Source organism: Patagioenas fasciata, chromosome 4 (genome assembly GCF_037038585.1).
Source record: "Patagioenas fasciata isolate bPatFas1 chromosome 4, bPatFas1.hap1, whole genome shotgun sequence".
Lineage (NCBI taxonomy): Eukaryota > Metazoa > Chordata > Aves > Columbiformes > Columbidae > Patagioenas > Patagioenas fasciata.
The window spans coordinates 35,296,965-35,323,754 of record NC_092523.1 but is presented as its reverse complement, the minus strand read 5'-3'; the positions used below and the strand labels follow the sequence as shown (position 1 = coordinate 35,323,754).

The 26,790-nt window shown below is 38.0% G+C and overlaps 1 protein-coding gene across 3 annotated transcripts; it reads left to right on the top strand.

Moving 5' to 3' along the window:
• Positions 1 to 17: 17 nt before the first annotated feature.
• Positions 18 to 26,790, top strand: TRAPPC11 (trafficking protein particle complex subunit 11). 3 transcript variants are annotated; one of them, XM_065837357.2, is made up of 29 exons: positions 19 to 459; positions 1,412 to 1,581; positions 2,587 to 2,657; positions 3,506 to 3,620; positions 5,683 to 5,782; positions 6,521 to 6,594; positions 6,825 to 6,921; positions 7,745 to 7,878; positions 8,239 to 8,386; positions 9,225 to 9,318; positions 10,534 to 10,613; positions 10,730 to 10,808; positions 10,908 to 10,962; positions 12,408 to 12,553; positions 13,738 to 13,799; positions 13,901 to 14,033; positions 14,715 to 14,845; positions 15,341 to 15,496; positions 16,109 to 16,296; positions 16,964 to 17,112; positions 18,619 to 18,740; positions 19,412 to 19,531; positions 19,890 to 19,955; positions 20,052 to 20,208; positions 21,869 to 21,977; positions 22,772 to 22,863; positions 23,758 to 23,891; positions 24,257 to 24,424; positions 25,839 to 26,790. In XM_065837357.2, the coding sequence occupies exons 1-29, from the start codon at positions 256 to 258 to the stop codon at positions 25,881 to 25,883; spliced, it is 3,399 nt and encodes a 1,132-aa protein (XP_065693429.2). In that variant the 5' UTR covers positions 19 to 255; the 3' UTR covers positions 25,884 to 26,790. The 3 variants fall into 3 exon arrangements, with proteins under 3 accessions (XP_071663746.1, XP_065693429.2, XP_071663745.1); XM_071807644.1 differs by lacking the exons at positions 10,534 to 10,613; positions 10,730 to 10,808; XM_071807645.1 differs by lacking the exons at positions 22,772 to 22,863; positions 23,758 to 23,891; positions 24,257 to 24,424; positions 25,839 to 26,790 and having other exon boundaries at positions 18 to 459; positions 21,880 to 21,960.

Here is a 26,790-nt window from a genome sequence, read left to right as displayed (position 1 = left end):
TTCCTGAGGCGGCGGCTTATCCTTCGCTCCGCCCGCCGGCGCCTCCCGTGACCTGCGGGTGCTCCCGGTTGTGCTGCTGGTGCCTGCGAGCGGCGACTGGGGGGACGTGCCCGACACCGGGTCAGCGCCCGGCGACGCAGCGGAGAGCTCCTGCAGCCGGCCTGGGCCGGGGAGGAGCGGCTGGCCTGGGCCGCGGAGGCGCCGCGCTGAGAGTCGCCCTCCCGCCGCCTCGCAGGCTGCCGGCCCGGGCGCAGGATGACCCCGACGCAGTGGGACTTCCCGGTGGAGCTATGCTGCCGGCCTATGGCATTTGTCACCCTCACCGGCCTGGACGTGGTGTACAACGCCGTGCACAGGGCCGTGTGGGACGCCTTCTGCGCCAACCGCAGGGCCGACCGCGTCCCCATCTCCTTCAAAGTGCTGCCCGGCGACCACGAGTACCCCAAGTGCAGGACCAAGGTACCCAGCGGCCTGTGCCCCGGCTGCGCCCCGCCTTGGCGAGCCCGGCCCCTCGCGGGGTTCCGGCCTCTGCCCGTGTGGCAGGAGCCGGCGGCAGGCCCGAGGGGCGGGATGCGGGAGAGGGTGACTCCTTGAGGGGAAGGGCCGTAGCGAGGGGCTGCGCTGATCTACCCGGGTCGCAGACAGCTGAGCAACAGTCACGCTGCTTAGTTCTCGGCTGGAGCTCTGCTGCCTCCACCCTCACTGTTTGAGGGGAAGCCCGAGAACTTGAAGTATGCGAAAAGCTGTCAGGGCTAAGGGAAAACCACTGGCGTTGTGGCGGAGTGGTATAGATGCGCAGGAAACGACGGCGCCTTAATTCATTAGCGAGAAGCAGAGAAAGCAAAATTTTTTTTTCAAGTGTTTGCTGTTCGTTTACTCAGCATTAAGGTGTGCTTGTAAAATTTGAGCTTTGATGAAACCCGAAGTTTAACTCTGCAGAAACTATATATTTGAAATTGGTATACTTTGAAAAAAAAAAATGTAAAGCTTTTAGGCAATTGGAATGCAGCAGAAATAGTACTTCTGCTCTAATTTCTGCTTTCCAGTCACAGTTAAGAAGTATTGTCAATGGGCAATGACATAGTTCTGTGATGCTGGCTCTGTTTGAGAGCCTTCTTTTAAAATAAACCTGATTTTTCATGAAAGTGTGCAAAACATGCTTCTGAACTTGACCTTTTTCTCCAGAGTACCTGGAATCTGCTGTTCTTTGTTACTGCTATCTCAGGCATCAGGCTCCAATGCTAGGCAATTAGGGGTATGTCTTGATAGGAATTAAAGGCTTGAGGGGAATAATGTTAAAGATGACAAACACCTGCAAGTGACAAGAATGTAGAGGCGATTCCCCTTCTACTATACTAAGAGGCCAGTAAATGGATCTGGTAACTTGCTTTAATAATCTCAATATTTTCAGAGAACATCCTATGAATGGTATATTCCAAAAGGAATACTGAAGACTGGTTGGATGAACAAACACCTGAATTTGGTTCCAGCACTTGTGGTGGTGTTCTATGAACTAGACTGGGATGAGCCACAGTGGAAAGAAAAACAGTCGGAATGTGCTACTCGAGTTGAAATTGTCAGGTAGGGTTTTTTCACTTGGTTCATGATGTGCTACAAGCTAATGGTGTGAGCTGCAGAATCCTTTTTGCGTTCTAAGATATATAACTATTATTCTTTTCCTGAACACAAGAGGAACTTGAACTTTGCTTTTTAATGTGCAACTGACAGCAAATAAACTTCTTTTTAAGAGGTTTCCTTGTAAAAGACGTTTAAGTAAAAATAGCCCCTGAAATTTTGCTTACTAAGCTGAGCAAACTATTCTGTTCCATCTGAACAAAGAAGAGAGCTCAGCATTCTCTGAATGGCTGTCGTGGTTTAACACCAGCCAGCAACTAAGCGCCACATAGCTTCTCACTCACTCTTCCCAGGCTGGGATGGAGGAAAGAATCGGAAGAGTAAAAGTGAGAAAACTTATGAGTTGGGATAATGACAATTTAATAGGTAAAGCTCCTCACATAAGAAGACCGAAGAATTCATTCACTACTTCCCATGGGCAGGCAAGTGTCAAGCCATCCCCAGGAAAGCAGGGCTCAATTGTGTTTAACAGCTACTTGGGAAGACAAAATGCTGTAACTCTGAATGTCCTCCCCTGCCTCCTTCTTCCCTCACCTTTATATATCGAGCATGATGTCATACGGCATGAAATATTCCTTTGGCCAACTGGGATCAGCTGGCCAGGTTGTATCTTGTCCCAGCCTTCTGTGCAGTACCCACCTTCTCATTGGCAGGCCAGTATGAGGAGCTGAAAAGTCCTTGACTGCTTAGTAACAACTGAAACATCAGCGTGCTATCAACATTATTCTCATCCTAAATCCAAGACACAGCACCATACAGCTACTAGCCAGAAAATTAACTCTATCCCAGCCAAAACCAGGACAATGATACAGCCTGTTGTTCTGTTTGGTTTTATTTCTTATATAGCATGATTTCAATGCTTTCATCTAGACAGAAATCTTGGGGTTTTTTCTGATTATTCAGAAATTAAAAGTGAAACTTTGACACTATGCTGTGTTGGTTTTATTTTAGGCAAAGTTTGCAGGGAAGAAATACGAAAGTTGCTGTGGTTTTGATTCAGAAAAAGACACCGTTACCTCCAGGTACTAGAAAACTCTGTGCATGTTTGCAGTGATCTCACTTTTCAGAAGGCCTGATGGACTGAGCTGGCTATCATTTGTCACATTATCTGCAGTTCTTAGTATTAAGGTCATCTACATACATTAAATGCATTGTGGCTGCAGGAAGGCGTACAGAGAAGAAGAGTGCTCAGGGCAGTTGACCTTAACATTTGATACTTTCATCCTTGACTATTTCTTATGTCCAGGTCTGTGTTTTGATACACAGTATCAAAAATGATTTGCCAGTGTAATACATGTGACACACCTCTTTACAGGCGAGTGACATTTTACACCTTACTTGAGATTAAAACAGCTTTAAAAGCAATGAGAACTTAAAGAAAAGGGTATTTAGTACCTACAGAAGCCATTTAACTCTGTTTTAATCAATAACATTCTGGAGTCAATTGGATCTGTGAAATGTGATGTGTTTTAACTTATGTTTCTGTAGAGCTGCTGCTTCAGCTGTAGCTGCATACTTTCTAGTGTCTGGCAAAACTTTTTTTTTTTTTATTTTCCCCCCTTTACCTGCTATACATACTTGTGTTTTCTGGATGCTATTGCATTTTTCAAGACAAAGGATATTTAATTCTGTGTGACAGAGGAACAACTTAAGTCATACTTGTAGGTTGTTGCTAGCTAAGCCATTCCTAGAAAGTTTCTGCAATGTTTTCTACTGGATGAAGTGCATAGTGCTCTGAAAGAAGAAAGGATGTGATCATAGTTTTATCTGTATTAGATGTTTCCATACCTTGTACTTGTCAAGCTTTTAGAACTAGTTTGACATTGCAGCACCTCATACTGCTTACTTGTGCTTTCCTTGACTTCACTAGGGGAAGATGTTATTGCATCGGAGAGGGCAGCAGCTTTATGTAATGCCTGTGACCTTTCTGGAAAGTCTCTCTTTGTACTTCCACACACTGATCATCTTGTTGGTTATATTATAAGGTAAGTGACTGTGAAACATTGTTTTGCTCTGTGTGCTAATGGAGATGTCAAGAGATTTGGTAGATGGGGATGACTGCTGTGTGACACACTGCTTGTAGACCAGCAGTGGATGTTTTGTCTGTTTGCTGGAATCCTTCAGATTGTTCTGCAACCTGATGAATTCCACACAGCTCCCATTTTTGTGTGAGGCTGAGTAGTGACTGTTGGAGATGGTGCTTTTGAAGAAACATTGTTAGATATCCCAAGACATTCCCTTCCTCAAGTAAGGTAGAGGCAAAGTGGGCTTTTCTGCCTCTACACTGGTTTGGGCCTTGCTGGTTTGAAATAATTTTTCCTATATATCTTTCATTAAGTGTAACTCTGTGTTACCAGGTCTTTATTTTTGCCCCCCCCCCCCGTAACTTCTTGGCTGTATAGGTATCTGTTTATTCTAAGTGGCATTTATCTGGTTGCAAATATTGTGTCTTTCTCATTTTTTTACATTTCTTATGCTTCCTGTTTTAATATTTACAGGGAACATAGCTTCAAATAAATTATGAAGGCCTTTCAAAAACAGAACAGGGAAAGGAAGACAGTCTTGTGTAGACCTAAAAAGAAGGGCTCAAACTAAGGCAAATCATGGTTTACTAAAATTAGTTTTAATTTTTCCAGATATGCTCAGGGAGAGGAGGAGTTGTGGTCTGAGAGTCTAATTCTTCATTCTCTCACCCTTGTGTTTATATATAAACAATAAAGTTCTCAACATAAATCAATGCTGTTATTGTATCTGTGCTGCTTATAAACAATTACTAAAATCGAACAAAATGAAGTAACTGTTACTTCTAGGTTTTCATGTTTTACTCAGTGGCAAAGAGGGAATGTTCGCTGCATGTTAACTAGTGTAAGCTTTTGCAAACTGCATATAGTTGCATTTTGACATGAGATTTGCAACTGTCTGCAAGTTTAAGAAGGTGAGCCTATATCTTTAGGGATTATTAGCTCTTCATGCACATTAAAAAATGTTTGAGAATATAAACATGTAAAAATTCTTGGTATTAGTATTTTTGATTTGATACTTTTAATTAAGATTTTGTAGCAGTAAAATAATTTTTTTTTAACCTTTTGGACTGGCTTGTCTTTTCTCATACATCCACAATACACTGCTAAATTAAGTATGATAGGTAGACTTAATTATCTTGTCTGCCTTTTGTGACTGAGCTCATAGTTAACAGTTGCTGTCTATTGGTCTGCCTTGTTTTCATTACCATCCTCTGTGTAGTGAGCAGAACACAGATTGTCATCTGCTGTAGTCAAAGTCTGCAGTGATCCTTTCTTGGCAGAGTAACAGAATTCATCCTTTATTCCCTGTGTGTTTCAGTGCTACCAAATGTATTCCTCTCCTGGATTCTGATCTTGTTCTAGTTGATGTTACTCCTCGTGATTTGATCATACAGCATATGTTTCTCAGGTCCTCCTCAGACTCACAGTGTTCTGGGCCACTGTCTTTTTCTTCTCCCTCTATGACTTGCTTTGGGCTATTTATCTTGCAAATGCAAGTTCAACTGTTACCTCTGCAACCCAGGTAGCTGTTGATGTTTGGACAGAATGATGAAACCTTGTTTGGGCCCTCATAATTTTATTTACTGCTATTTTTTCCTTCCCAGTCCTTCCCCCACAGTCCAGCAAATAAGATCCTGACCTGCTCAGACTTATTCTGGGAACCTCTGCAAAACTTGCTTGTTTTGAGTGAGGCGTCTCCTCACTTTCTCTTGTTTTGCAAAAGCCTAACAGCTTATCCTCAGACTTTTTCACGTTAAATACTAGAGATTGCTGTGTGAGTAATCAATTCACCAGGCTCTTGAATGTACTTGTTCTACTTTGTGCTCTCCCTGTTTAAGGCTTTGTGTGAAGATCTTTTGTCCGCAAACTTTTACCCTGTGTGGTAACTGAGGAGTTTAGTAAAACCTCAAGTTTCTTTTGCCAGCCTTAAAATAAACATGATTAAAAGTAACTTTTTCTGAAGTTCTCAGATTCTTTATATATGGGAAAAACTTAGTGAAACTTATGACCGACTTTGTTGCAGGTTGGAAAATGCTTTCTATGAGCATGCACAAACTTACTATTATACAGAAATACGAAGAGTTAAATCTCATAAGGAGTTCTTGAACAAAACCACTCATCAGGTAATATTACCCTATTTCTGAAATACTGTGCAAGTTATAGTGCATGCTAAAACATAAAAATAAGGATTGTTTGTTTAAACATTTTTGTATTCCCTCCCCTTCCAGTTTGAAATGCCTTCACTCAGTATAGAAAGTAAAACTGGTTTTATTTTCTGCAATTCTGATTTTGGTTTTGTTTTTACATTTGTCTTCCTTGCATCTTCCCTAGAGAAAGAGCATGTAGGAAAAGCCATAGCCCACAAATGAAGTTCTCTGAAATTTTCTATATGGGTTAACCTGTTTGAATATAATCTTTTAAAAAGTTGTGGGAAGTGCTTCCCTTAGAAGCTCAGAACTTAAACTTGCCCTTGATTTGGCTTTTAGCTTTTGCTTTTTAAGTTGTTAAATATCTGCTCAGACACACAACGTTCTGATACAGTTGCCAGCTTCCTTCCCTTGGAAACTGGGATCTGAGTGTTGAACCCCACACCAACAATCAACACTGGTGTAGAGATTTTTGGGGTGTTACAAAGCCTCTCCTCTGTTCCGGAGTGAAAGGCTTAGAATAGATGAAATCTGTTGAAAGATCACAGCTGTGTCATGGTGGCAGAGAGAACTGTTAGGAAACAGTTGCATAATCAGTTTTTCAAGTCTCCTGCTATATTATGTAAACCTCTGAAATTATCACCTGTGTCTGTTTTGTACGTAACAGGTATGTTCAGGTGTTTGTGAATGATGTACACTGGTTGTGTCTTGCAGCTTCTATTTGTTAGACACCAGTTCAAAATAGCATTCTTCAGTGAGCTGAAACAGGATACGCAGAATGCTCTCAAGTAAGACTCATGTAATCTTCTCCCACCTTTTCTATCCCAAATTACTGCTAAGACATAGACTATGATAAATCATTTCTTGAATGCCAAATTATTTAAACATGTATGTAAGGAGTGAGTTCTTCACTGTGAAGAACACTCTGATTGGAAGGCTGTTTTCTGCTGTCAGCAATCCTGTCCTTAAATTCTATTATCTTAGATGATTTAACTCTAATTTAAATATTTCTGCTTAGAAATTACAGAACTGCCTATAATCTTGTGCATGAATTGAGGGCTCATGAAACAAACATGCTGGAAATCAAGACCATGGCAGGATTTATAAACTACAAGGTAACGAGTGTACTTCTAATCTTAGGCAACCTTTACTTAAAAAGAAAACAAAAAAACCTCCACAAAAATGTTGATGCATCTTTAATGTGTAAAGTTTTATGGATGAGAAATGACTATCAGCAGAATACCAGTTGCACTCAGACTTGCAAAGACTTCTGAGTTCTACACAAAAGAAAGATCCTTAGCTGAAGTTTGGGAGTATCTTGAAGGACTCACATTCATTTGAGATGCAGTCAGCTGAAGTACTAGACTTGCTCTAACTCTCGCTCTGTGCAACGAGAATGAATACAAGGGTTGCTTGTTCTTTGAATACTTTTTGTCTTCTTGCAAAGCTTAAGCCAATATAGTTCAGTTCCTGCTTGTTAGGAAGAAGAAAGTAACTCTTTAAGAATCAGGCATACTTCTGTGGTCTTTTGAGGGCTTTTAGGTAAAACAAAACCATCCCACCATTCACAACAGTCGTGGAGTTGGACTCCATCAAATTCCATTGGTAGACTGCAGGCTTCAAAGATAATGATCTCCCTAATGGCTCTGCAGTTCCGTCTTGAGTTTGGCTGTGAGTTACGAAATCTTCCATTGATGATTTGAGGGAGAAAGGGAAGAAAAATAACATTAGATAGCATAGAGGACCATGTGGTTTCAGGTGTAGTACATTATGTTTTACATCGGTTTTTCTCCCTCTTTTCTATGCTATTTGAGCTCTTCAGAAATATGTAAAAATTGTTTGTTTGGGTTTTTTGCAGGCGGCTTTTTTTTTTTTTTTAACCTAATCCTTAGCAGCCTACCAAAGTTATTTTTCCTCCTATTTTTATTTTTTTTCTAGATCTGTCGCCTCTGTTTTCAGCATAATACTCCACTGGATGCAATTGCTCAGTTCAGGAAACACATTGACTTGTGCAAGAAAAAAATAGGAAGCGCAGAACTGGCTTTTGAGCATGCTGCCTGGATGTCTAAACAGTATGTTTTTGCTTAGTAATGTTTCTGTTCCAATTCCTATACAACCTTATGCAGTTCACTGTTTTGCTTGTCTAGGCGAGACATGAATTCTGAGCTCTTTGTCTAAGAAAGAGAGACACTAGATCATAAAAGCTATATGCTGCCATGCCGTTTTGCATAGATTATTGACCACTTTGCTCTGGGCATGAGCAGGGTATGACACAAATACAGCTATAGAACTTAGATGCAAGTGTCCAGAGAAGTATGTGTCTTAAGACTAACCAGAATTTTATATTGAAATGTACCTTTCAGTTCAAATTATTATTCTGTATGTGATCTTGGTGGTTTTTGTTTTTCGTCTTTTTTTTTCTTTTGTAATAGGTTTCAGGCTTTTGGTGATTTGTTTGATGAAGCTATTAAGCTTGGATTGACAGCAATTCAGACTCAGAATCCAGGTTTCTATTACCAGCAGGCAGCCTACTATGCACAGGAACGGAAACAACTAGCAAGTATGCTTTGTAACCACGATGTAAGTTGGGAAGGGATGCTTCGCAAGTAACCAGATAGTAAATTGGCTAATGTTTTAATCTCAGATGATAGTGGAATATGTGTAAATGAAATCCAAGGGAAAGATACGTGGTTTTGTGTAGCTTACTAAATTACAAGTAGTTATGATGTATTGGAAAGGTTACTCCAGAACAAATGCATTGGTGTTTATTTTATTACAAATAATTCTGACATGTTTTAAAAATACGTATAAAAATAACATACTTTCTACATCTTTGGATGCTTGAAAACTTATTGTTTTGTTTTTCAAGTGTATTTCCCTATACATACACTGTATCTAGTGACTTATAGGAAGCAGAGAAACAACAGCATTGATATTGCAGAGCTGAGGGGTGAGTTGCTGCTGGTTTGGGGGTTTTTGACACTTGTCTGGCAGAAAGGGTTGCATGGAAAATGGATCTCTGCAGTTGATTAGACGTACATGATAATTGTATATAGCTGCTCTCCAGCTGACATGTCCTTCTTATTTTAAAATGTCTGTTCCTATTGGTGCTATTTATTTGTTGTTCTTGGATTATCTTGTTGGGAAACAGTTTTTGAAAGGATTACGGAGTTATTCTTTAACAGTAGTTGAGACAAAGGAAGGTGAATAAGGTAGGATGTCAGACTGAATTACTGAGAAGCATTTAAATGGCTGTTAGTACTGAAGTACTATTTTTATACAGGTGGCTGGAAAGGTTATATGTTTTAAAGCAAATTTCTTCTATTATGTGCATGTTTATCAGAGCATCAGATCACCTTTAATGCTTTAAAGTGAAACACAAACCCTTTTTTTATGACTGTATTTGTTGAATTTACAGGCTTCTGTGATATATCCCAATCCTGATCCACTGGAAACGCAAACTGGAGTGCTTGACTTTTATGGACAAAGACCATGGCGACAGGGAATATTAAGTACGTTTCTGTGTCTTGTGTCTGTGACATTCAGACAAACTTCTTTAATTGTTGATCCTACCAGCTGACTGGTTATCGGCAGGTAATCCCTTTTCCACAGAGCCAGATGCAAGGCTGTCACCTCACTCTCTTGTTAGCTGGTGGTACAACTTAAATCAGGTGTCAATGAGAAGTGGAGGAAGTGTGTTTGATCTCTATAACAGATAGAGAAAGGAACCTTGGGTTTATGCACGGTCAGGTATTCAGCGAAGTTGCATGGGCCATACTGAAGCTCTGCTGCTGCTTTGTTTCAATTGCTGCTGAAGCTGCCTGTAACCCGTGTGCTGCAGGAATCCTGAAACTCTTCTGAAAAAGATTTTTGGATTTTCAAATAGATTGAGAGGATGCAATGACTCGATTTTAATCTAAGAAAGAAATTTGTGGTTTTTCCTATTAAGGAGAGGATGTTTTCTCAGAAATTCAGACTTCGAATGTGCAGCTTTGAGCTATGTATGAGTACACATGCAGTTCTGAGATCTTCATTGACTGTAGCTTTACTTCACTTTCTCATTCTTCATTTGGTCACCTGTTCTTTCTTCTCTGTACATCCTTTGGGCTTTGCTGCTTTATGACTACCGTCTTTTAAAGACTTTATTTCATTTGCCGTAAATATGATGCTGTGTAACCTGTTTTATTTTCAAGTGTTACTGTTTTAGAATTAGTTAGAATCTACTGCTAAGGTTGAACAGTTTAAGATGAAGAGAAGCTTTACCTGCTAATATATTCAGACTTTTTGGTTCCATCAAGAGTTTATATTCCTTTAAAACCCTCTACAGTTCCTCAAATGTTAGTGTTCTCTACTTCTAGAGAAACATAAGCTTGAATCCTTACATCAGATCAGATAGGAAAAGGGACGCAAATTTCTTAACATATGCGCTTTAAATGTTAACAGATGCAGCCTGAAGACTAGGTAGTCTTACTGTAGTTTTGCTATTTTTGGACAGCTTCAGATAACTTTTTTTAAATGAGAGGCAAGACATTTGTTCTAGAATTTCCCTTCTAGAACACTGAGGATGGATGAGTTCTTAAAGCGATACATCTGTCTCCTAGGCGAAAGAATGTTTGAGAGCTTGAGTGTGCTTGAGTTGAAGTTTGTTACACATGTCTTACCACATAAATAGGCCTTTGGGTCTGGACAAAATTCTAATTTCATGGATTTTTCACTGTCTTATGCAGGCTTTGATCTTTCTGATCCTGAAAAAGAAAAGGTGGGGATTTTATCCCTACAGCTGAAAGAGAGAAATGTCCTTCACTCTGTAAGTTCATTCTAAAAAAAAAAAAAAAAAAAAACAAAACAAAACACACAACCGTTTTCTAACATTATCCTAATGTTTGCATATATAATGATATAAATAATGGTTTTATCTGTTAGGAGCTAATAATCACTTTGTTGAGTAATGCTGTCGCACAGTTCAAGAAATACAAATGTCCAAGAATGAAAAGTCACTTGAGTGAGTATAGATAATCAGATGCATTTTTAAAAATAAATTTTGCAGAGACTTTTGATATTGATCTGATACATTTCTTTTTCTTTTTTTTTTTCTCTTAAGTGGTTCAAATGGGAGAAGAATATTACTATGCTAAGGATTATGCCAAAGCTTTGAAGTGAGTACTGTCCATGATTGCTTCTTTCACATACTATTCTTCCACAGCAGTAAGACATGGGGTCTTCATGAGAATAATGTTGAAAGCTCATCATGCACGTAGTACCTGGATTTGACTGAAGCATGAGTCTTGGAATCTATGAACTCCACTTTTATCAAAGAAAGCAAAATGACTGTGATGAGTCAGTTATTAGAGTAGAAAAACTTTCTGCTGTAAGATGTTGTGGTGATTTGCCTTATTGGACAAATTTATTTATGTAAAATTTCAATTACTTATTTTTAGCTCGGTGATTATGTGCCATCTTTCTCTCTCCCCCAGAAACTGTTTCTGAAACTTGACTGCTACTGCAATGAGAATATAGTTCCATTTAATTACAGACTTCATAGTTACAAGATTTTAAAAATACAGAAACGTAGCTGAATTTCATTTTGGTTATATGCTAGGGAATTAGCAAAAGGAGTTATTTTATTGATGCAGTTTTCTACTATTAATGACTGCAGAGGTAGGAAAGCTTAGTGCTGAGGTACAGCTACCATATTTTCTGAAGGATGTGTCTTATGCTTAGTTTTTTAACTTCGTATTTTTAAGGGGAAACAGAGTCAAGCTCATGTTCAGTAGGAGTCCCACAACATTTTCATTAATTAGGTTTCAAAGATCACATGTTGTGAAGTGAGTATGTTTGAGGTAGGACAGATGTGTTTACTGTTGTTGCCAGCTCACTGGAACCTATGTGGAGGAGAAGATAGGATAAGCAGATCAATTTGTATCAAGCCTAATTTTTATACAAACAAACATTTCTTATTTACGTTTCAGCAGATTTTTCTGAAGTAGACAGAAACTCCTGTCTTGAATAGTTAAACACAGTTTTAAAAAAATCGCTTTACTAATAATAGCAAACACTGCTTAGTATTAAAACCATATTAAGGTGTGCAGTTTTACTTGATAGAGATTAATATATTCAGTGTTTGTAGGTCTTGGAAACTCTTGAAGAGAGTGGGGGATAGGAGGTAGGAGGGAAAAGAAACGTTGCAGCTTAAAGGACATTAAAATTCTTCAGTTTGAAAGGGGACTTTATCATGGGGTTTTGGTTTTTCTCAAAACTTACCACATATGCAGTAGTAAAGCTTATTTGTAATGCAGTGCTGGTCTAAGACTCTTCTGTCCAGTTGATGTTTTACTAGTTCTTTATGTGAAGGCAGATGAGATTTCCTGTTGCCTTGTGAAAATTGTTCTAACCTGAAATAGAAAATTCATGAAATAAATGTTTCTTTACAGGGATTTCATGCTGTTTCCAATATATCCTTGCCATATGTAAACAGTAGACTTGATTTGAATCTAGCATTTGTTTTAGTGAAGATGTTTTCTATTAATGGTACCAAATAAATGCAAGCTTCTAAAAATATTCGTGTGTATAACTTGGTTTTCTCAATTTTACTGTGTTGCAGGCTCTTGGATTATGTTATGTGTGAATATCGCAGTGAAGGATGGTGGACTCTTCTCACTTCCATATTGACAACAGCTCTCAAATGTTCATATCTGATGGCCCAGCTAAAAGATTATATAACATACTCTTTAGAGCTACTGGGTAGAGGTATTCTTTTAAGAAATATACTCAACCTGTACAGAAAAATTAAAGTACATGTGTTTGGAAGCCTGACAAATCATTGTCAGACACAGTGCTTACAGTACTTCAAATTATTTGACTAGAAAATAACTGTATACCTGTGCTGAATGGTATTACCATCTCTCATGCTCTGGAAGTTGAATTTTCTTGCTCTTCTGTTACAAAATTCATGGCATTCAAGTAGGTTGTGTCAGGATATCTGAGGCACAGAGCTTCGTTTGAGACTGTTCAAATAATATCTCAGAAACTGAGCTGTGGGATGGGGGAAGAACTGCAATATAGCTAAAGGGGAAAACCACTTTTCCTAGTAAGTAACAAAGCCAACACCATTCTTGTGGACTCAAAAATCCCCCAGATGCTTCTCTGATTTTTTTTTTTTTTTTTTACTAGAACTCTACTGATGAAATATGCATGTGGTATGTTTTAGGGCAAGAATGTGGTGGCTGCACAGTAAGAATGCAAGCACTCTGCTTCATGTAATGTCTGTTACTTGACATTGTAGAAATAATCCTTTTGTGCCCTAAATTGCTAACTAATACCACTGGTAGGGTAGACGTGGTAAAAAATGGGTTTGCATCTATCAGTTTGAAGTCCCTTCCAGTTCCTAACATTCTGTGATTCTGTTAGCCAGCCAGGCTACTCTGCTTTGTATTGAAGAAGAGACAATGAGACAAACCCGCCTTTCTTCATCATTGAGAGAAGAGTCCTTATTTTTATTAGTCCTTTTTTCTTCCTATCACTTTGTCTGTATGTTGTTTGTAATATTATCTGAGCTTGCATCTTTGCATGTCCCAGAGTTTTGTTTTCCACTGTTTCTTTTGTTTTTAAACATAAATAATAAGATACAGACATTGTTCTCTTGGGGTTTTCCTCCAATAAATTATGAAATGGTTGTCTAACCAAAATATTTTACTTGGCTCAAGTGGAAGTAGGAGGAAACATGTAAAATGGGGGAAATTGTGAAAACTGAATGAATCCTTCATTACTGGTAGATGGATGTTAGAATTTTTTTTCCTCAGAATGTGTTTTTAAAATAAATCTTTCCTTTAGATTTCACCTTTCAAAGTGTGGGGGTTTGGTGTTTGGTTTTGTTTTGTTTTTTTTAAGACTTACTTCTGTCTTCTAATCTTTGGGTTTGTTCTGTTTGATAGCATCTACTCTAAAAGAAGATCAGAAATCACGAATAGAAAAAAATCTGATAAAAGTTTTAATGGTAAGTGGCAAAACTTGTAGTACCCTTTTAAATAATCTGAAGAGTGGTCAGTGTTTGGTAATCATCTTTTATTGTTACTTGTAATCTTCTATCGGATACAGAATGAAAGCCCTGATCCTGAACCTGATTGTGATGCTGCTGCTGTGAAATCATCACAAAAATTGTGGGCTGACCGTATTTCCTTGGCAGGCAGTAATGTTTTTACAATAGAAGTCCAAGACTTTATACCATTTGGTAAGTAAAAAATTGACACCAGATTATAAATTTCAATATAGTTATATCTTGAAAATAACTAATTAGTGAAAAAGTAAAAGTGTACATCAAAGCAAACAACACTGAAACTTTTGTTTCAGCATTGGTCTCATCTAAGAAAGATAAGTCATGAGAGAAGCCAGTGATGTCTTATCCCCAACGCTTATTACTAAAGAAGAATCCTTTGAGCATTGTGTCGGGGGGTGGGAAATGTCTGAATTTCTAGCTGAGGCTACCTATGCCTTTAAACACAGTAGAAGTAGTAAACCCTTGCTTTTTTGAAGTCTTCTGCCACTCTGGTGTGCTTTGAAGTAGGATGCTGTGGGAAAAAAGGGTGTAATGTGAGCAAAGCAATACTCCTCATAGAAAGGGGGCATGAGTGAGTGTTACCTGCAGAAGTCTATCCACGTGTACAGGATTACTTTTTCTGCTGGGCATCTGCCTCGCCTCTCTGCTGCAGAGGTTTTGGCCACGTGCTGAGAAGTGGCTTTCTGTGACAGCATTAGCAGCCCATTTACATACAAACTGAAGTTTTAAAAGTATACACAGAACAATCCTTACCACAATGATTTCAAGAGTGTGCTTCTGGAATTTAATGATGTAATTTGGTATGTTTAACACCTACTTCTTGTTCTTTGGATTTTTTTTTTTTTTTAATTCTAGTGCAGTGCAAAGCAAAATTTCTTGCTCCTAGTTTTCATGTTGATGTTCCTGTACAGTTTGATGTATACTTGAGAGCAGATTGTCCTCATCCTATCAGGTTTTCTAAGCTCTGCATCAGTTTCAATAATCAGGTAACCATGGTAACTATCTGTCTCTGATGTAGTAATAGCAGCTTATTATAATAATGGAATATCTATTTTTTTAATTTGTTTTAAAACACTATTTTCAAAAAATTACATTAATACTCTTAAGTTAGAAATATGTTTTTCTTTTTGCGTTATCTCTCACTTTTGGTGAGTATATTGATACTGGGTTAAAACTCCCAAATACCATTTGATTACTTTGTCTATCATATCTGTGTTTTTCTATGGAGCTCTGTAAAGTTTCAGAATTATCATTTTAATGTCTCTTAATGTTATTACGTTGATTGATAAAATGAGTATCTTGTGTCAAAGAATTGTGTTGTAGTTACTTGCCAAGTAACCTCTGTAGTTTGAAAAGTAGCAAGAACCCATATAGTTTGATCCAGTAACACAGAACCTTAACATTTGCTATACTGCTATTACTCTCTAAAGGTGTCTTAAGTCTGGATTTATCAACTTTTTTTCCCTATTCCTCCACTGTAGGATTACAACCAGTACTGTGTCATAGAAGAAGCCTATCAAAAAGGTGATATTCTAGAACAGTCATCACAAGGAACAATGTGCTTAGTCCCTGGCAAAACAAGAAAGTTCACTTTCAAATTTGTTGCAAAAACAGAAGATGTAGGAAAGAAGATTGAGGTTTGTTAATTTGTTTTACACCTTTCTTATTGATGCTTACAAAGAACATAGAACTACAAAGCTGCCTCTAATCTGACACCAGTTGCTAATGTCACTGCAGTTCCAAATGTCTGCATTCTTGAAACTAAGTACCAAAAATGAGAGTAAAATTTTATTGTCAATACCAAAGCAAAAAATTATCACAGAAACTTAAGTATTGCTTCAAGTGTTGTGTGGTTGTTGTGGTGGTTTTGTGGAGGGTTTTTTGTTTGTTTTGGTGGCTTTGTTTGTTTGTGTGGGTTGGGGGCGGGAGATGGTCATTGTGATTTGTTTTTTTTTTTGCTTGTTGGTTGGTTGGATTTTTTAATGGGCGAGAGATGGTATAGCACTATGGGAGGGTAGGAAACTACAAGATACTACACTGTACACACAGGAGCACAGATGCTGTTCTCACTGCTGTTTCCTTAAATGGAATCCTGGTGTGGTGGAGTATCTTCTGCCTGCAAAGCTGCCAGAAGCTTTTTGGTCATATAAAGGCACCATAAAGATATGGATGTTGGAGAACTCTATTCTTACAGGAGGTGATCTGAAGACTAAGTTATCAGTATGTGTTATCAAATTTGTGTCTATCAGATCACATCTGTGGATTTGATCCTGGGAAGTGATTCTGGCCGCTGTGTGATCCTGAACTGGCATGGAGGAGGTGGAGATGCTGCATCGTCCCAAGAAGCATTGCAGGCAGCACGTTCCTTCAGGCGAAGACCTAAGCTTCCAGATAATGAAGTGCACTGGGACAGTTTGACTATTCAGGCAAGCACTATGTGAGTAAAAACTTGAAAATATCTAGGATATAGTATTCTGAGTCTCCTGCAAAGTCCTGATCACTCTGTCTAAAAGAAGAAGAAAGACTTGTTGGCACTTCTTTAATATGAACTTTTAATATGTCTTTGCTTAACTGGGAATAAGACATGTACTATCTTAATTCTTTGGGACTTTTGAGGCTCTAGATAGCTAGAAGTACAGAAAAAGCGTGCATGGATCTCTGAGCATACCAATTATGCTTTAGTTCTCCCCTTCACCTAACTTCGCTAGGTAGACTTTTCCCACATTTTGGTGCGAACTAGGAGGTGTTACTGTTCTTTTACAAAAGCCAGCACACAAAGAATCCCAAATAAACTGTATTGGAAAATAATTAATGAATAGGCTAATTTAAGTATATTCAAAAGAATTAAATCTGATGGCTGTTGGTGGGGGTGCTTTGTTCTTTCCTGTCAGAACATCTGAACCATTAATGCTTTTTACTGGGGTTCCAAACTGGTTTTCAGAGTTGTTCCATTGTGCTGCTTTGCAAGAATCTCACATCTCCTAGTTGAATAGACCACCAGTTGTCAGAACCCTCTTAAACAATAGGCTGTTTTAATCTCCTTTAAACTGGTCTTAGAAACTTGTTACGTAAGAAACATACAATAACAGTCTTTTCTTTTAAAGGATTATTTCTAGAGTGCCAAACATTTCTGTTCAGCTCCGTCATGAACCTCCTGCCCTGACTAATGAAATGTATTGTTTGGTCGTGACAGTCCAGTCACATGAAGAGACAGTGGCCAAAGATGTTAAGCTTACAGCAGGCTTAAAGCCAGGTATTTGGGGTTATTTTATTTTAATCCAGCAGTCTCCTAATTGATGCAGTGCAGAGAAATATATTAAATGGCTCTCCTGCAGTAATTAAGAGCCAAATCAAAATGAAGGTTGAGAATGATGAGATACTTGTGGCAAGAGTTAACAGGCTCATTCAGTTATGGTTATTTTAATCCCTGCTTTTCAGTAGTGTTTATGTGGGTATTTTCAAAAGATAAGCCTATATAAGTTTGAAAGAAAAAATGGAAGCTTTTGTATTCCTTCCTAACCTTTTAATTTGCTCATAACTAAATTTTTCTTTTCCCAAGACACAGATCCTTTTCTTGCTGAGGTGAAGAGGTTATCCAGTGCTAGATAAGTGTTTTCTAAGTATGGTCTGTGTGGGCTTTCTCTCCCACTCACCCCTGCTTTTTTTCCTCCTCCATGGACAATGTGGTTTGGTTTTTAAGCCACTTGAAATTTGGGGAGCAGTGGAAAACTGAGAAGGTATTCCTTTGAATGAAAAGGAAAAAATGCCAGCATTGTATGTTTGAGTCGTCATTAGCTGTATGTAGTTATTGCTGACAGTGAATATGTGAATATGTGAAGGCAAACGTTACAGTTGGTACCTTAATTTGTAGCAATTATCCTAAAAGGTAAAGATATTTTTAAGCCATTAACATATAGGATGCAGTATGTGCTATGTGCTCTGAAGTAGAACCACATCCCCTGTACACGTGTATGGTTCATTAAAGTTAGTGGAGTGTTCTTGAAACTTTTTTAATTGGATGTTAGAGCTTGGGTCCAAAAGCAGTGTTTTAATCATTGGTCTTATTGGCCCCTTGCTTCTTGATCTTGACTCTTAACACAATATGCAAGATTAATGTGGGCTTGCTGATTACATTAAAAGAACAATTGAAATTTGACATTTCATTTATAGGGAAGGTAATATATTTTACACAGTGGCAACTCTCTGGTAAGATGTAGCTTGTTTTGCTTGAATATTATCCCACATGATTGCATTCTTCTAGTCAACCTCTAATTGAAGAATGGTATCATTTAACATCTATACATTTCTTTTTATGTATTTTAAACACAGATTTGGAAGAACAATTTTTAAAAGATGTAAAATCATTAAGCTGTGCTCTTGAAAACAGGGGAATCACAGAGCAGTGAAACTTCCTTTTTATTTCATATAGAGTACCAAGAAAAACTTGGATCACATAATCATGTTGGGTTTTGTGTATGGTAGGGAATATCTAGACATGACTTCTGATTTTTTGAGATTTTTTTTTTCTCTAGCCTAAATGGATGGATCACATCCTGCAAGGTTTTTATTCCATCGAAGTTAGAAAACTTAACATGTTGTCAAATCTACCCTCTGTTGGTACTTTTGAAAGCTTCTGTCAACCAAATGAACAATGTTCATACATTGCTTTTTGAGATTAATGTCTTATTATTTTTAGTTATTGCATTCATACTTCAGTGATGTAAGCCTGTGTGGATATTAAGACTGTTTTTAATCCTAGGGCAAGATGCCAACCTGACTCAGAAAACTCAGGTGACTCTTCATGGAGCAGATGCTTGTGATGACTCCTTTCCTGCACTGCTTCCTGATATCCCTGTAGGAGACCTGGAACCCGGGGAAAAGGTGAAGGCTTAAAACCTTTCTATATCACACTTAAGAAAACAGTGATCAACTAATAAAAGACTCTCATAGACTGACCCATGTTTAATTCCAGATATCCGAACCGATAAATGAAATACTTATGGCATATTTTACCTATTGTTTACTTGTAGTTTGGGATTTCTTTAGCTAGAGCCCCTTTTGGAATAAAGTTGGGAATAAAGTGTATTCTGGGATTGTTGATACAGCTAGGAGATAACAACTAAAATAAGGAGGCAAATCTCAACTGTTAATTAAATGCACTGCCCGATGGACAGTAGCTAATAATAGCCAGCAAGTGTGATTCAGCATGGTAGAGGATGAAATATGGAGATGTTGCACCAAAATGGAATTGTGACTAGTAAATTAGAAGTTGGGCATATCGTATATTACACAGTAATGGTTCTTTACTTGTACTGTTAAGTAACAGACAAGCATCAGTATTGAAGCAACTGGAGCTGGGCTACTCTGATTAAAGTCATTCACTGCATGATTAAGGTCATGCACTATAGGAGATTCTTTATGGTCAGAATAATACCTATTCTACTATCGTCCTGTTGGACTAAGCAAACTGATTAGCAAGTTTTGGATATCTATAGGCCTGATTAACGTAATGTAGGTACAACCTGGCTCATACTGTCTCCTTTATTTTGCAGCTGGAAAAACCAATATATATTCGTTGTGGAACAGTTGGTGCAAGGATGTTTCTGGTTTATGTTTCTTACTTAATCAACACTGTCGTCGAGGGGAAAGAAATCCTCTGCAAGTGTCACCGGGTAGGATGTAAAGATGTGCCAACTGCTGGAGCTACATCATGAAATGCAAGAAATATTTTCAGTCTAAAGGCTGTAATTCCAAACCTCTTAGAAGCCTTTCTAGTAGACTGAAAAAATTCAAAATCAGCAGTATGGTAGCCTAATTTAGAATGAGCAGTTTCATAAGTATAATCAGAAGAAAAGTTTCCTATATTTATTCTTAAATATCTTAAGAGACATTTTGCCTTGGGGTTGACTTGGTTAAATTGATGATTAAAAGTAACTTTACATGAGTAACCTTTGACACCAATAGTCAGGTCTTAAACTGGATATCACTTCTCTCCCCCTTCTTCTTTCCACCCTTTCATTACCTATACAGGATGAAACTGTAACCATAGAAACAGTATTTCCCTTTGACGTTGCTGTCAAATTTGTCTCCACAAAGGTATGTGTTTGAAAAGTTGATATTTTGGAATTGCATGACTTTCAATAGTTGCACCCTGTTTAGTTAGAAATAGCCAGATCTTGTGTGTCTTGACAGCTGGAGCACTTGGACAGAGTATTTGCAGATATACCATTTCTCTTGATGACAGACATCCTGAGTGCCTCTCCTTGGCCCATCACCATTGTAACCAGTCAGCTACAACTGTCAGCTTCCATGACCCCAGTAGATCAGCTGGAATCTTATGTGGAGAATGGTGAGTTCTCTTAAATTATTCTCTCCGTCAGGAGGATACATTTACATAAGTTGGAAGTAAGGAAGGAGGATGTTTTAAACAGCATTTGCTTATCAGTCTCTAAATAGAAAACTGCGTGATGCTCTAGGTGGTTGCCAGAACTCAACTTAGACAGCAGTATGCTTCAAAATGTGGTTCTGCTTCACTAGATCAAGTAAATAGATGCGATTGGTAAATGGTGCCCAAAAATCTAAATATAACAAATGTAAGAGAAAGCACATTAAAGTACTTCTGATATGTAACTTCTCAGGTATCCATATGAAAAGATACTCAATATTTTCAGTGTGTATGGACTGCATATATTTCCTGGAGTGCAAACACTACCACATAGTAGAGGCAGCATTCAAAGGCTAAACTGATCCATGTCCATGAAACCAAAAAATGTGAAGCTAGACAGGGTAGGCTATTTAAAAAAAAAAAAAAAAAAAAAGGAAGCAAGGACCTTTTTTATATATTAACACAGTTTAAAAGCTCATTATTTCAATGTAGTGAACTCTTAAAGACTGAGATCTGTGTGTTAGCTTTAGAGTCAATTAAATTGAGTGCTTAGCAGTAGAACTAATTGAAAATCTTCCAACAAAACATTGTCTTTGCATTTGCTTAGTCAGAAATGTGAAAACATATATTCTGTCAAAACTTGGAATACAAATGAGGCAGTCTGAATGGCTGCCTGATTATGGGGCAGCTGCCCACCTGTGTAATCTTGGTGGTCAAAATCTCACCCTAGAGCCTTTCATAGATTCAAGGGTTACCTGGCAAAATCAATTGCTTCCCAGGTTATTTGATCTTCAAACTATAAGATTTTATTTTCAGCTCTGGCACATTGTGCTTCATGGCTTCCAGCTGATGGTCCTAAAGAGCTGTCAGGAGGTATGAACCCCCTCAGATAGCAGCTATTCAGCTGCCTAGACTTTGGTTGATATCCCTGCCTGCTCACCCCTGCTTTCTAAGACTTAATAAAGAGTAATTATTATCTTGAATGACTGAAACTTCTATTTTTTTAACACTGTTTGAAAATAAAAATAAATTAAAAAAAACATAACCAACCAAACCAAAACGCTCTCCAAGTGAAAAGGTTGTGGGGTTTTGTGGGGTTTTTTGGTTGTGTTATTGTTTTTGCGGTTTTGTTTTTTTACTTGAATGAACTTTAAAGTTGAAAATTCAAAACCAGTAGATTTTTCTTATGTTCACTCTCTTCCCCACCTCTCATCCATTTGGTTGGGAGAAGGGTAATGTGCATATTCATTTTAAAACATGAGAGACATGCTGATGTTTTGGAATTTGTTGTGAAAGAGAAGTGTAGAATTTGAATCAGCATTTTTTTGTCTTTTTTTTTTTTGCTTATGAACTCTAAATTTGTAATGGCTTGTTCTGTGTAGACTTCAAAGACCTCACAATGCTGTTCAGAAAGTAAATTGTCATATGTTTGTGTATGTCACCCTTTTATATATTCAGATACTTCACAATCTTTATTGAATTTATTTCTTATAGGTGCAGTTTGCAAAGCACTTCAAGGCCTTTACAGCTGAACATTTGTGTTTGTGTAATATTGGATTTTTAGGCTTGGTGGCTTCTGCAGTAATAGCTCATGCTTTGATTTTAAACAAAATCTTGCTGATAGTTGTTTTACAGACAGGTGAGAGTGCCAGTGAGTGCTTTTGCCTTCGATGCCCACCAGTTACGAATGCTAGTGGAGTGGCAACTGGATGTTATGTCATTTCCTGGAAGAGGTGAGCATCTCTTCACCTAGATGGGGAGAGGAAACAAACTTGTTTTTAGGCATGATGGTGGGGTGGTATGTGTGGTTTACTTTGGGTTTTTTTTGTTTGTTTGTTTTGTTTGGGTGGGGTTTTTTGTTTTGTTTTGGTTTTTTTTTGTTGTTTAAATCTTCCTGTAGCAGGTGCTGTCTAGACTTTGGGTCTTACTGATTATACTGCTTAGCTTGTTAGACTTTTGAATAAATATTTATTCAACTTAAGAGATAAATATTATGTGGTTACAGTTTTAACATTCTGTGAAGCTGGCTTCTTGGTAAGATATTAGATCACTTTCAAAGCTGTTTTGTCACCTTCCATTCCCTGATTTCTCCAGTTGTGAAATATTTTACTTGAGAAGCGAAATCAAAGGAATAGTTTTGGAGTAGTGGAAACAAACAAATTTCTGAAATGGGAAAGCTGACTGTTTTTCTACCCTAGATGGTTGGGTTTATGTATTCACTTCTTTTTCCAAGTCAAATGTTTAGGTATATCTTTCTTCTAGTTTCCTTTTTTTTTTTTTTTTTTTTTTTTTTTTAAGTTTTAGAGCTGTTTAGTACACTTACTTGCCTTTTACTTCTATCTCCATGCCATGGTGCTTTTTTGCTCACTTCTAACAATACAATATAAGGATTTGGGTTTTTTTCTGTCTGTGACTACAATGATTTTAATTTAGTCACATATAAATGATGTTCTTTTGGTGTACTCATTTGGTACTCTGTTGTATAACTTTCAACACAGTTTGCATTTGTCACTTTTTTTTCCTGCAGAAGTTCACCTGTGGAAAGTGTACCTGTCGTTAGTACAGTCATCACTCTCCCGCATGTGATTGTAGAGAGCATTCCCCTCCATGTTAATGCAGGTAATGGTAATTTGGTAACATACATGTCCCTGTTAGAATTCTAAGAACCTCTGCAGTTTTACAGCATCCAGACCTTGCATTTACTGTAGCAAAAGACTGAAAAATGGTTCTGGATATTATGTGGCTAGTGGAAAAATCTGTACCATCCCTTAGACTGCCTCAAGCCTTGCCTTCCTTCCCCTATAAAATTCAAGGGAAGATCTGGAAGGTATTATAGTTACAAAAGTGCATTCACTTAAGCTGTCGGTGGATCAACCTGTGTTATGTGGCAGCAGAGAGGCCAGAGTTATGTCTGCTGATGCCGGCTTCCCAGTAGGTTTGTCTAGACGCCTATGGCAAGAATTGTTCCATCCACCCACACCCTGGCTGCCTCCCAGGGAAGAAGTAGCCTGGAGAACAAGAACTGCTCGCGGGCAGGTGAACTGTTTCTCTTGTAGTGCTTCACCTGCACAATACCAGAGGGGGAGTGGAGAGCTCACTGAACACACAGAATTCCTATGCATTCCCCAGTTTGGTTTCACTTTTGTACTGAGATTCTTCCACTGTCCTTTCTGTTACACTTTGATGGAGCTTCCTGACAGTATCTGATAAGGCTTTGGTAAGCTGAAAATACCCAGTATCAACCAAAGTGATTTCTAGCTAGTATTTCTGGACAATGCGTTAGTAGTTGGAAGTTTTGTTACTAAATGTTGAGGAAGTGTTATTGAAAAGTTGTAATAAAGTTGTGTTCTGCTGTCTAATTTCTTTTATTTTCCTGAAAAATCTTGTCAGAAATGCTTTAGATGCCCAGTTATTCTGTCTTTTTCTTCAAACTTTACACTGCTGTTTGTGATAGACTTATTTTTTACATATGGAACTTTAAAATGTTTTCTGTATTACTTTTTTTTCCCAAAGATCTGCCATCATTTGGTCGGGTCCGAGAATCCCTACCTGTCAGATATCACCTGCAAAATAAGACTGACTTAGTCCAGGATGTGGAGGTGTCCGTGGAACCCAGTGATGCCTTTATGTTCTCTGGCCTTAAACAGGTACAAAATTGTCACATTTACTGCCAACTTATAATGCATTGATTAGATGTACGCTGATGTACAGAGAGGACAAACTCATTGTTTTTTAATGTTAAAAGTATGATAAATTCTGTCTGGAAGAATGCACGGATGCAGACTCCATTTAAAGAAAGGCTAAATGGAAACCTGACTAGGAGCCATTTGTCATGTTGTTTATGGGCAACATGGTGTTTCAGTGTAGATGTAATAGTTTAACTAGAATAGGAAAGTAGTTATATTTTTTTCCAAGTCCAGAAAGTGAAGAGTGTATAAATACAAAGTAAATGGAGGACTGCTCTTGGTCACAGAACTTACTTATGTTTGAGTTTTTTTTTTCTTTTTTTAAGATCCGATTAAGAATCCTTCCTGGCACACAGCAGGAAATGTTGTATAACTTCTATCCTCTGATGGCTGGATATCAACAGTTACCATCTCTTCATGTGAACTTGCTGCGATTCCCAAATTTCACTAGTCAGCTGCTCAGACGATTCATACCGACACACATTTTTGTGAAGGTAAGGCTCTGAGAATTACCTTGTGTTTAAAGGCTCACTGTGGGGCTGCTTGGTTTTGGGGGGACTACCATTCTGTCTCTGTTCAAAGCTGAATGTTTCTAAGCGGATTGAAATGGCCAGCTTGTAACAGAAGTATTTGCTTTGAAAAGTCTTGGTTTGTGCATTGGTGGCATTAACCAAACTTCTTAAAAAATGTGTGTAAGTGCATTACAATTAGATGAACTAACTAAATGTGCTTAGCCTGTCCCTGTTATTTCATGTTTTACTCTGTAAAATAACTTTTAAAGTTGCCTGTATTTTGAGTACAATGGAGTGAGCTAGATGTAATGAAATACTTTATTAACATATGTTGTAGCAGTCCTGAAAAAAAGTGTTTGAGCAACCCCTGTGTGACTGGGTTCTGAAACACTAGCATCGCATATCTCCCTGAATATATTCTAAAAACACATCCTCTCAGTGAATCTCTCAGTCTATATTTTAAGTGATCTGACTGAAGACAATTAAGTCATTTCCTGAAAAGTACATCACAGGTTTCTTTTGACTTTTTGAGAATAATTTAAATCCACCTGCCCAAAACAATGCTTTCTCATACCACTGCAGCTGTTTCCACAATATTGCATTCACTTTTTAGTTGGACTTAGCAAGCAAGCAACCTGAAGAGTTTGTTTATATGACTTGAGATGGACTTGTTCAGACATCTGTAATCCTGTTTCCAGGAAACAGACCTGGCATTCTTGCAGTTTTCTTCTAGACAGAAGGCAGAGCTTACTTTTTATGTGTGCTGTCAATCAGTGGCTCTTCTAGATTGGTTGTCAAGATGTCCTAAAGTCAACACAAACAGCTTTTTTCCTCAAAAGCATGTAGTTCCCAATGCTCCTGTGGAGCCTCTCAGGCTTCAGAATTCTTTGTTTTTGCGTTGGAGTTGTCAGGACCTCAAAAAACCTTATCATAAAGATGCCTTTTAATTAAACCTTCCTCCTTGCTTTCTCCTATCTCTAGTGATTCTACACAAAATTCCTCCAAGAAACTGTTGGTCTCATTCCTATTTCATGCAGTCATAGTTATCTGCTTTTTATGCAGCAGTAATGCTGGGAACCCTGATCAGCCAGACCTTGTGCTAAGCTGTCCGAGTGTGTATGGGGATGCCCTTGGCGTTTAACTGGGCAGTCAAAGAGCTGAGGCCTCTACCAAGTACTCACTTGGCCAAACTGAAATTTCAGTTGGATGGTGTTCTCTGTGTTTGTAGGCTTAATGCCGCACTTGTGTGCTACAGCTGCATTGAAAAATGCAATGTATTGTAAAGCAAGTTTCATAACGGCATCGGCCTTCTGTGTTTGTTCTATGTGGTTTGTTTGTTTGTGTGGGTGTTTTTTGTTTTGGTTTGTTTGTTTTTTAATTCTCTGTTTTCTTAAAGCCTCAGGGTCGTCAAGCAGATGATAACTCAATTGCAGCTGCATAATTTCAAGACCTGTACCTCTGCACTTCAAGAAAATGGGATGTTGCACGAAATATATAAAGCTCGCTTTGGAAACGTGGCTCTGATCAAACCATGAGAATTAAATTTTATTTTCAAGTTACAACTCTTAGCAAAACTAATGTTGTAAAAAACCTAGTCTTTCTGTAGGAATAAACATATGGGGAAAACTTGGTGCTTAATTTAACAGGAACATTCTTTTGAAGTTAACTTTGAATGTCAAACTCTTAAAAGTATTATTAAAGCGTATTACATATCTTGAGTATTTAAGTGAAGAAGTGCTAATGCATTTGACCAAAACACGTTTCCATAATTAACAGTAAGTTGAAGTTTCTGCTTACTGAGATTTACAACACTGAAAATGATAATTCTTGACAGAAGTTGGTTTGGTGCCACTTGGGTTGAGGGCAGAACAGGGTGTGCAGGAGCACAGTAAACTACAGATGGTTGCGTTGTGCTGTCAGAATTGCGCAGCTCACTGGTTTCTTTTGTGTGTTTTTTTTTTTTTTTTTAAACCATCAATCTAAGAGGCATTATTTCTTCTGGGTAAGCCATACATGCAAATCTGAATTCAGCAACAGCTAGCCTAATGAACAGAAAGATTCATTCGGAACATCTGGACTATCCAGCCTGAAGTTAATGATTTGGGATTATTTTTACACACACAGCTTCCAGATGAAAGATATGTCTCGGTAGTCTCCTGTGTGAGTGGATGTCCTACTGTTGTACAGCTCTGGATGAACTAGTGTTTAAAATACGGTAAATCATGTATATAAAAAAATGCATTGTGAAAACTTCAGTTGTTTAACTTTCTAAATAATTACATTTTGATTGCTTGGGAAATACCTTATTTATTGTCAAAGTGGAGTTCTAATAAACAGCTTGTAACAGA

Excerpts from the sequence above, each read along its gene's own strand:
- TRAPPC11 (XM_065837357.2), top strand. The coding sequence starts at position 256 with ATGACCCCGACGCAGTGGGACTTCCCGGTGGAGCTATGCTGCCGGCCT. Across the intron at positions 10,614-10,729 it reads AGAGAAATGTCCTTCACTCT|GAGCTAATAATCACTTTGTT; the intron begins GTAAGTTCATTC and ends TTTATCTGTTAG. Across the intron at positions 16,297-16,963 it reads ACTATTCAGGCAAGCACTAT|GATTATTTCTAGAGTGCCAA; the intron begins GTGAGTAAAAAC and ends TTTCTTTTAAAG.